Source organism: Sinocyclocheilus rhinocerous, unplaced genomic scaffold (genome assembly GCF_001515625.1).
Source record: "Sinocyclocheilus rhinocerous isolate Xijiao unplaced genomic scaffold, SAMN03320098_v1.1 scaffold503, whole genome shotgun sequence".
NCBI lineage: Eukaryota > Metazoa > Chordata > Actinopteri > Cypriniformes > Cyprinidae > Sinocyclocheilus > Sinocyclocheilus rhinocerous.
Genome location: NW_015643185.1, coordinates 1,384,398 through 1,396,746, shown reverse-complemented (window position 1 = coordinate 1,396,746; position 12,349 = coordinate 1,384,398). Strand labels below are relative to the sequence as shown.

Sequence of the window (12,349 nt, the reverse complement as noted above, 5' to 3'; positions counted from 1 at the left end):
CGCATCTAACCGCCTAACTATGCAGCAGATTCGTTCTGAAATTGAATGGATCTCTTCCCAAATCGTCCCTCCCTTAAATTTTCGTCTCGTTTTTATTCGTTGACGAAAATGTCAATATATTTTCGTCATAGTTTTTGTCATTCAGAAAGAGTTTTGGTTCGTTATCGTCTCGTTGTCGTCAGTGAAAAAAATTTTGATGAACATTATGACGAAAATTATTCGTCAATGAAATTAACACTGCTCGGATTTCATCAAAAATATTTTAATTTGTGTTCCGAAGAACGAAGGCAGGGCATAGAGGAGAAACAATAATGCACAGTATGTGGAAAATAGTGTGTTTTTTTTACCTTAAACCGCATAAACACATTTCATTACACCAAATACACAAAATAATGTTCTTTTTAGCAACATCATATGACCCCTTTAAAGCAAATGTATTTTTTTGTTTGAATTTTCATTTTTGTGTATGAATTTTCATTTTTGGATGAACTAATCCTTTAAAGGGCAAACAGTCTGCTTGAGTTCTGTTCTTAGTGCTATGTACAAGTACTTTTATTTTTTTATTTTTTTGGAAAGATAATGTGGGAAAATACATATTTCTTTCTTTTTATCACAACGAATAGCAGCAAGTGGGCATATTTATGAAGTGATCCTACAACAGTGAGTCTCTTTGTAATAACCTTTTCCCTGTACATAAATAATATATTAAGGACTGGACTGGGTCTGCAGTTTGACTCTGGACCATTTATTTATCCAGAATGGATCTGCTATTCCCTGCACACTTCTTGTAAGTTCACTCAAATTATTAGTGCACTGAATTTGACATATGATCCGATTCATCACAACATCAATTATCTCTGAAAGATTCACCAAGTCGCAGGGCCCAGAGTTCACATAACCTTCACAAAATTAGATTCAACTAAAAACCAGCAAGACTAAGTATAAAGAAAATCCCAAAAGGCCAAAATGATTGTCTGCCAAAAAGGACAGATTGTAAGAAATAAACTCTTGCTGCTAAAAGTAAATTAGGAAGTGCAGAGTAAGCTGACATTATACAAATGCAATGTCACCAGGCCCAGAATACGATAACAAGGGTCCTGGGAAGAGGAAACCACTCAAGTGGTTTTGCCTGCAAAGATTTTTTTGTGAATGAACGAAGGTGCAGTCGGAATTTACAATGATCTATTTGCCCCTAACTGGTACCTTGACCAGGTGCTGACGGCAGCTACGTTGGGTGCCAAGCAAGAAAAACAAAGAATGCAGCCAAGAACATGCTCTGTTTGTAATGCCAATCCAACCCATGTCAACATGATTTCCTTCCTGACTGCCAGAAAACTGAAAGTACATTTAGTTTTGTTCCTCTCAGTTACTTTTATTGATATAAAACTACCAAGGTGTTGACATACAGTTAACACAACGAGCAGGTAACAGCTTTGGGACTTTCTCACACTGTGTTTGTCTCACATCTGTCTAAAGGAATCCATTCCCAAAACCATAGCAGTCAGTTTTGGACATCTTGTAACAGTAAATGAACATTGCATAACCAGGATGTATGATTGACCCTCCAAAGAAGCATTAATCATTCCCTTTAATGTCAATTTACTGTTTATTTTGATTACACCAACTTATTTCTTTAAACTCCTTGGTGCAGTGAACCTCTATGATGTCAAAGGCAAAAAATGCAGCACATTCTATTCACGTTTTCAAACTATTATTAGATGTGGCCAGCTGATTCTTGATTTTTGTATTCCTCCAATTCCTAATACATCACGTTGAACAATGTCCTCTCAAAGTAAATGAACAAGGACATTATGTTTCTCCCTGCAGTGATTGTGCAACTGATACAAATTTGTGCAAGCTGTAAGATGGATCAAAATATGTCTTGCATGACCTGCAGTTGATTTCTGAAGGTTCCAGGTTGCACACACAAGAAATAAAATGACAAAAACAAAGGCTATTGGACATGTTTGATGGGCTGTGACTCTGTCAGGTGGGATTTGCAGTTGGTTAAACTCATTTAAGTGTTAAACAGGTCTTCCCCCTGGGCCACTACAAGAAGGTTGCACAGCTTCAACCCTGATTCTGTATGACATTACAAACCTTGTAGAACATGACTTTACTATGTTGAAACAAATGAAGTCTGAACCCTTGAGGTCTAGCTTGAGGTCTGGTCTCTCTAGTTGCTTAACTGAAACAGTCCACATCTGCAGCAATGAAAGCATGCATTATTTAGATAATTAAACACATTAAATTAATATAGAATATATTAAAATAGAAAACAGTTATTTTAAATTGTAATTGTTGTTACTGTTTTTATTGTATAAATGCAGCCTTGATGAGCATAAAAAAAATTCAAAAACGATAAAAAAAATAATAATTGTGCGACTGCACACAAAATTCACTGGTTATGTATTGTGAACATGCCAATTCTAAAAACAGGCAGAATGCACTCTTTCATACATCCACATTTTTTTTCATTTCATCATCCATGATTAATAAGATTAATATCACAAAATGTCAGTCTGCCAGGGTTTTTATTGTGCTTGATAAAAGCAGCATCTGTTTCCTAGAGTCCGACCAGGGCACACTGCAAACTCACTAATGTTGGGAGTGAGGACAGAACTTTGGATTGGTCCTCGACTAAACTTCAGAGTCTGTTGTAAGTGAACTGTGACTGCTCATTTTCTGATTTAGTCCCCCCACCCCGACTTAAATAACATCAACCTCAGGATCACCCGTGAGCGCTCTGCCCTGGGCCAGACAGTCAATCTGTGAGCCTTCAGTCTCTTCCAGACTTTAGAAAATATCAGTGGCTCCACCAGCTGACATGGGCAAAAGACAGAACGAACCGGGTGGACAGTTCTTTTGACCTGAGATTTTAGTCTCTCATGACTTCTGGGGGGAAAAAAGCCCAAGTCTTGACTGGAAGCTCAGGTCTGTTCCCATTCAATGGCATAGACTAATTGTCCAAGGTCAGTGCTTGAGAAAAAAAAACAAAAAAAAGGAAAGAAAAAAGAAACACTGACCTCCTCAAACAGCAAAAACTCTGAATCAGTTTGTTTTCCTCAACAGTATTACTCTTTAGAAAAAGGATGTGAGCATCAGACCTGGGCTACTTCTGTGTTGCAACCTACCACAGTTACATTTCCTGTCCTCTATGCATGGGATCTCCATTGGGACGCTTTGTTTTGCTGAATAAGTCACCACACTGCTGTAAAAGACAATGCCACACACATCTGTTTGTCTCATTAGAGATAATAGAGGGGCAAGGTAATATCAGGGCACTGAACTCAAGTCTTTCACTGCTGCTCAAGCATCAGCACTTCTGAATGATGAAGGCCCAATTCTCTCGCTTACTGTAAAATGCTAATTATCCTCATAAACGTAATAGCAATGCCTGTAATTACTTGAGCTTGCTGTAATGCATCAAGTAGCCTACATACTGTCAAGAAGACTCATTTTCCCCAATAGCAATACATGCTTGTGTTTATGAAGGAGAAAACTAATTTAATAATCAGTATTAATAATCAGTCATGGACAGAGACTGTCAACATTTCCAAACATATTATACACAGCCGAATATATATATATATATATATATATGTATATATATATACTTGAATAAACTTGATTGCATTTTTATTTAAGCATTGCAAACTTATTTTAAGGTTTAGCCTATTGTAACAGATTTAGCCTATTAAATTAAAGTAAACATACAGATTATCCTGGGTTTAAAGGCAGTTGTTTTTAGATTCTAAATACTTTGCCAAAAACAACGATCCCGAGTTTAAAAAATAGATCACATGAAATAATGTCTATCACAAATAATAAATCAATCTATCAATCTATCTATCTATCTATCTGTCTATCTGTCTGTCTGTCTGTCTGTCTGTCTGTCTGTCTGTCTGTCTGTCTGTCTGTCTGTCTATCTGTCTATCTATCTGTCTGTCTGTCTGTCTGTCTGTCTGTCTGTCTGTCTGTCTATCTAATAAGCTCTCAAAATATGGCAAGAGCAGACATGATTCATTTGATTCCTTAGCACTAAAAGTGTAATACAGTCTGAGTCTGCTGGCTCAGGAGGGTGTGATGGCTCATTAATAGTGTTGACACAGTGAATTCTTTCTCATAAAGGGAAACATGGACACAAAGGGGAGGTGGCACACGGGAGAGAAGGGAAACTTAGTGAAAGCATGTTTCCTACCACAGGAAGAGCCTATAAGCCCATAAGGCCTGTCTGCAAGACTATAAAAGTGCCAGAGCCATATTTAACACACTGATCTGCTAGAAAAAAATTATGAAGATGCAACACTTCTATTTGCAGCCTTGTTTCTATTTCTCCTTATACTCTCACTACTAGGTTGATCACATAACAGAAAAACGGGAAAATTAGGTAAAACTTAAATCTAAACTATTGTTAAGGACCACTAAAGACTTTGATTTGAATGCAATTCAAATACTATGTAACTTCCAAAAATGAACATGCTGTCATCATTTACTCAAGTTCATGTTGTTCTAACCCATAAGATGTTATTTCTTCTGTGGAACACAAAAGAAGTTTGGCTTCAGAAGACTTGGAACAGTGTGTCCTAAATGGCTTAGTAGTGCTCATCCGCTCCTAAATATTCAGCATCACAACAAAAGAAATCATAATTTACATGAGTTGTACATATGACTTTGCAGTCTGTATTGAATGTGATGCAAAAGGGAGATAAATGCAAAAACAAACATACAACACGACCAGTGTAGTCTGATTCATGAACAAATTATGAGCCGTTTTTTTTATTTAAAAAGACGAGTTACCTGTTTAAAATCAGTCTAACTGGATCCATCAGTGGCTACTGAATCTTCTGACTTACTGAACTGCAAATCCCACAAATATACTGTGTTCCAATAAAGAAAGAGAAGAAGCGCAATAAAAGTATTAATAAAGAGTCACAGACAGAGACTATCAACATTAGAGAATTATATACAGTTTGAAACCCTTTAAGTATAGATTAAATAAATAAATAAAACAATTATTTATATAGTGGAATCAGTCTGTGGTTACGGAACCATCTTCTGACTGACTCACTGAACTACAAATCCCACAAATATATACAGTGTTCCAAGAATATGCAAATAGGGTGAGTGAACTTTTGCTTTGGGATGCAGCAGTTCCTTTGTTGTTCTTCTGACATGCACTAAACCGTTGCCTTCACACTGAATTATGCATCTGTAGCCTGTTCAGTGTCAGTGCAACCTCAGACAGAAGATTGGACGGACATGTTGTGTTTCAGTTGTGTGCTCATTTCTGTGGTTATTAATCTCAGGCCTTTGACTCCTCCAGAACTGTAACCCCCCGGAGCTCTGCTAGTGAATGGGGTCCCCGATGCCATTGCTGAAAAGACACAGCATACATCACCCCCTTGAACACACACACAAATGGAATTCCAGGCACACTTTCACCAGTCTGACCAGATGTCGACTCATCATGGTTAATCATTATTTTGACTACAGCTGATTTTTCAGCGAATGCACCTTTGCGTTATACAACCGAGGCTTGATTGTGGCTCTAGAAAACGGTTCCAGTGGACGATAAGATCCCTGTGAGATTAACTCCAGAAAGAGGGAATTGTTGCTTGACACTGACACCTCAACACCAGCAGTCTCCACACCTTCATGCCCCGTCAACACATCTGATGTGAGCATCAGTTCAGAAGAGCATATAATGGTTCTTTCAATTGCTAAATCACTTACAGATGTATTTTAACTCAACACTGCTTAGCTAATGGACGTGATGCTACCAACTCATCCAAGCTAAATATGAAGCAAGGGCCCAAGTCATTTATCATCATCAGAATCATGGCAAACTGTTCTCTGCAGCCATTCCCTACAAAGACTGAAGACTTTAATTACTACCATACAAGACGAAGGGACGTGTGCTTTAGAGAAGACATGTTATGATGCAATCTCTGAGTAAATTATGTTAATACAAGTACAGTGAACGGCAGAGACAGCTGTTGATAAGTGTCCAATCACTAAATGTAATTGTGCAATCAGGAACTGATTATCCCCATTACATAAACAATTAAATGCTGTGAATCAAGTTCCTAATAATCATTAATATGGAATAGAAAGTAAAATGATTTCACAGGAAGTTCATCCATTTGGTCACATAAACAATTTGTGCAATTTTAGTGCATTTGTAACTCAAAAATAAACCAAGAATATTAGATCCACCAGTGTTGTTTAGTGATGTGAGAGGGTGAAATATCGCAAAGATCTTCTTACACTCCACCTGTCTGAACTGGAGTTCATGAAGAATGTGATTAAAATGGAAATGTTTTGCTGCATGCCTACAGATGTATGAGTCTCATTTCCTTCCCTAAAATTAATCTTAAGACTGTCAGAGTGCTATGGATCCATATAGTGACACCCAACAAACTACAAATCTCACTGGACAGATCTCCAGCTCTGATTTCATGAATTATTATCTCTACATGATATGGCAGACGCATTAACACAGCTGGTTTCTCATTAGAGTCTAAAAAAAGTGCCTACAGTGCCTCAATCTTGAAGAATCTCGAAGGTATATTCTGGGTTCAGTACAAGTTAAGCTTGATAAAACCTGTGGTTAGGTATAACGCCCATTATCCCAAACTAAATAAATAAATACAATGAATAATAATAATTATTATTATTATCATCATCATCATTATTTTGACTTGCCCCTCCTTTTCTTTCAAAAAAGCAAAAAGTAAGTTTACAGTGAAATAATTTTAGTGTCAAAAATCTCTTACTAACCTTTTTCTGTGTATTCAGTGTTAGATCTTTATTACCATGCAATGTAAAGCCTAAAACCCCATACCTGTAAACATTATGTAAACAGCTTTACAGCTCAAATAATACACACATTTTAACAGAATAATTAATGTAAGTGCATTTGCAACATTATTTATTTATGCATTTAAATCCTAAAAACAATTGGCCTCCTCTACTTTATACTTTGACTCTGTAAGTGCCTCACCAGACCCTCGTTATTGTTGGTTTGTTTGTTTTGTGGTAATAAAAAAAGGTAGATTGATCTTAATATGTATTAAACCAGGAAAATTTTTGACCACTTTCTTAAACATATACCAGTGAAGACAATGAAAAGAACAAACAAGCAAGGCATGCAGTCAAGCATAAGGAGTTTAATGACCCCACAAAATCAAAATCAAAAAGTAGTCTTGTGACATTTATTTCACATCTATTAGTTCTGGTGCCTTCTGCTTGTGTATTCCTAAAAGTTGCTCCTAAGACAAACGAAACATACAGCCACTAAGATCTTACATTTAAATATCTGAATAAAAGTCGCAGTTGGTCTTTGTATCTGGCAGGATTTGCTCTTTGTATTGGACTCCAAAATTGTGCATTGTGGCTGGGTGGGCACGAATGCAGGTCCATGTTAGCCCACCCGGAGTCATGTGCGTGCTTTATACGCACTGTTGTGGGTAACTGCTCAATGCATCTGTGATGTGGTGGCAAAGATTTTTAGGAACTTTTGGGTCTCCAAGCACATTAAGTTGCCATGGTGATAATGGCAAGCAAAAGGTAAAAAAAAAGACTTACAGTCCACTTCATTTCCTTCAAAGAAATCACATATTCTTCCATCTCCCCTACTGTTGTGGGAATTTTGGCAAGACCTAGTAGTGCTGAATTAAAAGGGTAGGGAGTTGAAGGAGACGGAGATGCCAACTCCAGTTCTAATATTAGTCATGTCATGCAACAGTGAATGCACAGCTAAATAAATAAATAGCATGCCCACATGATCCTTCAGAAATCATTCTAAGATGCTAATTTGGTGCTCAATGTTTTTACTATTATAAATGTTGTGCTGCTTAATATTTTTGTAGGAACTGATTTTTTTTCAGGATTCTCTAATGAATGAAAGTATTACTTTCTTTAAAAATAAAAATCTTACTGACCCCAGCGGTAGTGTATTTAGTCATATGTTATTTTTAAATAGGCCTAATGTTTACAAATAATTTCATTAAATACTTCAATTATAAAATAATTTTAAAAATTCTTAAAATGATAAAACCTTTTTTAATCTCACAGGATAAAATGTGACAGCATAGTACAAAAAAAGTATTAATTGTACAAGCTGTACGTGCACTGCACTTTAAACTACCAGCACCAACGTGTTTCTGAGGACATTCATACAGCATTTACAGCTACAACCACAGGTGGTTGCCCAATACTTTGTCTATCACCTTAAAAGATTCAATAAACGACTCAGATCTGCAGGCAAGTCAGATCAAGGAAAAATCCCCAAAGTATGGAGCCAGTTTACATTCCTCTTAATAGGTCAGCCTTTGATTCCAAACAACATTAAGAGCATATCACTGGCTGTGGTAATTCATTTGTGGCTCCATAGTTTATTTGAGTAAGCTTTCTCCACCTGCCTACACTCTAGGCTCTCCCCCAGAGCAACATGTACAGACTTGTGCTGGGAGCAATTCAATTCAATTCAATTCAACTTTTATTTCCCTCCTCTGAGCTTTTCCCTTTCCTTTTTCATGCACTGTACATGCTGAGAAAATATTTTAATTGCCCATCCACCTTCAAAAGAATCCCCACAGATTCCCTACACATTTGTTCATGATGGCAGGAGATTTACAGTGGTGTTTGTAGTTTCTGTGCCATAAACATTTTTAGTGAATTCTGATAAACAATGTTCATGTTAAAAGAATAATAAGAACGCAAAATATTACAAGTATCATAAAAGTGTATTCATACAACATGTGTGCTATATTTCTCCTCTATGCAGAATAGTTTGGTATGAGGAACAGACTGAAATTTAAGGTGTTATTCCAATATGTCAAACTCTGATTCAATGTATCAGTTGAAGTATAGTTCACAAAACCAGTCTGCATGGCTGCATCCGAAATCACATACTTCTGTATATAGTAGATGAAAAACAGTATGTTAACAGAGTAGTTTGTCCAGATTTACAGTATTCCTAATTTCCAGTGAGATTTTGAAGTGTACATCCAATGAACACTTTACTATTTTAAATGGAAATGAAGCGACACAACTGATGCTGGTATGTCACATGACAATGACAACATTGACAAAATGTAGTACTTCAGGAATGCATTCATAATACACACATTCATACTATAGAACATACATTTTAATGGCACTGAAGTAATTATTCAAAAGAAGTACCTAAGGAGTATGCAATTTCAGATACAGCCTATGATTAATTTGCGAATTTGAATGAGTTCTCGAGTTCAGCTCACTGACACAGTGATCACAGCAATTCCTCAGTTAACAGCTCCTCACCAGAGAGGATGAACACCTTTATAATGAAAATAGAAAACTGTATGTTTTTTTTTAAATGATGTTTACTTTGTTGCAATAAAACAAAACTATTTACAGCACCAGCAACAGTATAAACTTGTTGTTAAAACTCTTTGTTATTTAGTATTAACAATAACTCCATATGTATGTGCAATAAAATTATTTTGTTTCTGCTCAGTGGGTCTACGTGACATTTAAAAAAGTCTATTGACAACGTACACACACAAAAAATATTGCTATAATGCGCTGTGTATATTTTAATTTCAGTGTTTGGTTAAGATGTCTCTGCATTTGTGTATGGCTGAGTGAAACGTGGATACGATTTTAATTAAATCCTCTGTTTATTTTGAAATACACTGTAAATAAACTCTTTGTACCGTCGGCTTTGCATCAGTTTCTGTTCATAGTATAGAAATCTAGGCCAAAAATACTCCGAAAAATCATGCCATTAGGAATGAATTCTGTAAAATATACAGAGCTAACGTAGCAGTGTCTGTTTTCAAGTCAAGTTTCTGGAGGATTCAGTGAAAAAGAAAAAGTTAATTTGAGGTTTACACACACTTGCCCACCAATCTATCAATAATCATCTGAAGCTCCACCAAAAAGTAACTGTATCCCTCATATTGCACAAAGATCTAACTTCAGGGGTCAGAAACTACAAAGTAAAGGAAAGAAGTGACATTTTAATTTATAGCATCATCAGAAGCATGGACTTTAAAAGTAAACTGATAATAATGGTTGCCATTATTAATTTCTGCACAACATTAAAAAAAACTCTTACTTTCACTGTAAGTCAGCTACTGACTTTTATTTTGACACGTTTCCTCAGCCTGTGACATTTATACGGTGCCTTGAACTTTCTCCCTTCACAGTTTAATATGCAGTGATTTTGTATAACAAGCTCACATGCTAGCTAGATAGTAGTACACAGCAAAACTAAAACGAGATCTTAATGGATTTCACGTTAAACGAATAAATCATTTAAAAGAGTCGGGTCGTTGTGAAGGTTTGTTGTTTATTGTTGTGCTTTTTAAAAGTCGTGAGTTGAGTTGAAGGCTAAAAACTGCTAGCAGTTAGCATTTAGCACACAAGCCTATACTATTAGACAAGTCACTATTTAAATAGTTTTAAATTTGAAAGGGAATAATCAAATATCAATATAACCACATTTGTCTTCAAATTAATCCATTCATCACGTTGTTATTGTGTGTTTGACATTCGTTGCTGTTGTAGTGTTCAGTTATTGTGTATGTCTTTTGTTATGTTCTTCCTGTTGAAAAAAATCAGCATATGCTGGTTAGGTATGTTTTGACGCTGGGATGCTGGTTTAAGCTGGTCCTTTGCTGGTTTATGCTGGTCCTTTGCTAGTTTATGCTGGTCGTTTTGCTGGTTATGTGCTGGCAAAGGACCAGCATAAACCAGCAAAAGGACCAGCTTAAACCAGCAAAGGACCAGCTTAAACCAGCATCCCAGCGTCAAAACATACCTAACTAGCATATGCTGTTTTTTTCAACAGGGTTGACAGTTACTGTAATTGTTCAGTACAGATGCTTTAACCATTTTAAAGAGATATTTACGACAGAAAATACATTTTAACATTTAATTTGTTATATAAGCCATTATAATTCAAGGGTTTCCCTGTTATTAAAGTACTTTTACTTTGGTGTCCAAGTAATCAAACATGTCCACGATTACAGTCTTAGATCATCCCTATTCACAGCTACTTGGCAATGCCAGTAGAAGGTAACAAGGACCAGGCCCTGGCTCCTCTGTCCAGCCCTGTCAGTGCCCTTACTCCTGGAGTCCAACAAGACAATGGCCTTTCCATCCCAGGAAGCAGTAAGGAAGAGCCAGCGGCTACATGTCCAGAGAATGTTGGTTCACAGAATCCTAGGAAATCACAGGCCCTGCTCCTGATCAACCGTCAGGAGATCCGGTCAGTAGACTTCAACTCTCAGGCTGCTGAACTGCAGGGATTGGGAGTGGATGTGTACGACCAAGATGTTCTGGAGCAAGGTGTGTTGCAGCAGGTGGATAAGGCCATTCAGGAGGCCAACCAGGCTGCGGCTAAAGCTGAGGCTGAGAAAGAATATGAGTCCGTACTGGATGACGTCAGGTGAATTTATGCTTTCTTTGTTGATCTTGAAACAGTGTACGTTATGTATGTCGGTCAAAGGATGAAGTTAAAAGCTAAATATAATGTAGTTGGTTTGTAATGCATTTCAGGTCATGTACAACTGCTTTGAAACACATCAACACAATTTTAGAGCAGTTAACCCCTCATGCTGCCTCTTGCAAGGATATCAGTCGGAAAATTAAGTCTGTCAAACGACAAAAAGAGAACAAGGTAAGCATAAGCTGGAATTTTTTTAATTGTATTTTGGCTTGGTTTACCCTGTACCACTATGGATTTTATATTGTTGGAAATGTATCCGATAAAATCTGCCATCTCAGTGAGAAAGCTTAATCCTTTTATTAATATAAATATATATTTTTTAATTGATTGATATTTTATGTTAAATATATTTTAACTTTAGGCCTGTTGCCTTTTACAGGAGAAGCAGTTAAAAAAGATCAGAGCCAAGCAGAAGAGACTGCAGGCTGTTCTTGACGGAGAGGATGTCCAGAAGCTTGAGACAGAATTTTTGATTGAGGATGACGAAGGTTAGTTTGAAGCACAGTTCTTTGCAGAGGCTTTACATGCATTATTAGCCCTATCAATTAAATGTATTGGAGCATCATATGCTCTTCTGATCTTGCTGAACAGTCATTTCGTGTATACAATGAGCATTACATATTTTACACTTACAGAATGTCTGTATCATGCAAAGTTGTCTTTTAATATTTGCTTTAATGTACTTGTGTGGAGTACTCTACTTACACAATAGTGGTTCTGCTCACTGCAGAAACCTTTTAAGGAGCAATGCTGGGGCTCGGAATTTATGTTACAATATAGTGTTTCCCCTGCCATTATTTTAGGGGGGCGGCCCGCCCCCCCAACGGCACCCCCCGCCCCCCTTGA

General features: G+C 36.8%; 1 protein-coding gene across 3 annotated transcripts in view; it reads left to right on the top strand.

The window, feature by feature from the left end:
* Window positions 1–10,224: 10,224 nt before the first annotated feature.
* LOC107757150 (DNA excision repair protein ERCC-6-like) overlaps window positions 10,225–12,349 on the top strand; it is a 17,683-nt gene continuing 15,558 nt past the window's right edge. For 2 of the 3 annotated variants that reach the window (XM_016574564.1, XM_016574563.1), the window contains exons 1-4: window positions 10,225–10,333; window positions 11,048–11,443; window positions 11,554–11,674; window positions 11,883–11,991. In XM_016574564.1, the coding sequence (XP_016430050.1) occupies window positions 11,058–11,443; window positions 11,554–11,674; window positions 11,883–11,991 (616 nt within the window). In that variant the 5' untranslated portion in view covers window positions 10,225–10,333; window positions 11,048–11,057. Of the gene's footprint in view, window positions 10,334–11,047; window positions 11,444–11,553; window positions 11,675–11,882; window positions 11,992–12,349 lie in introns of those variants that run through there. The other variant, XM_016574565.1, reaches the window with a different exon arrangement.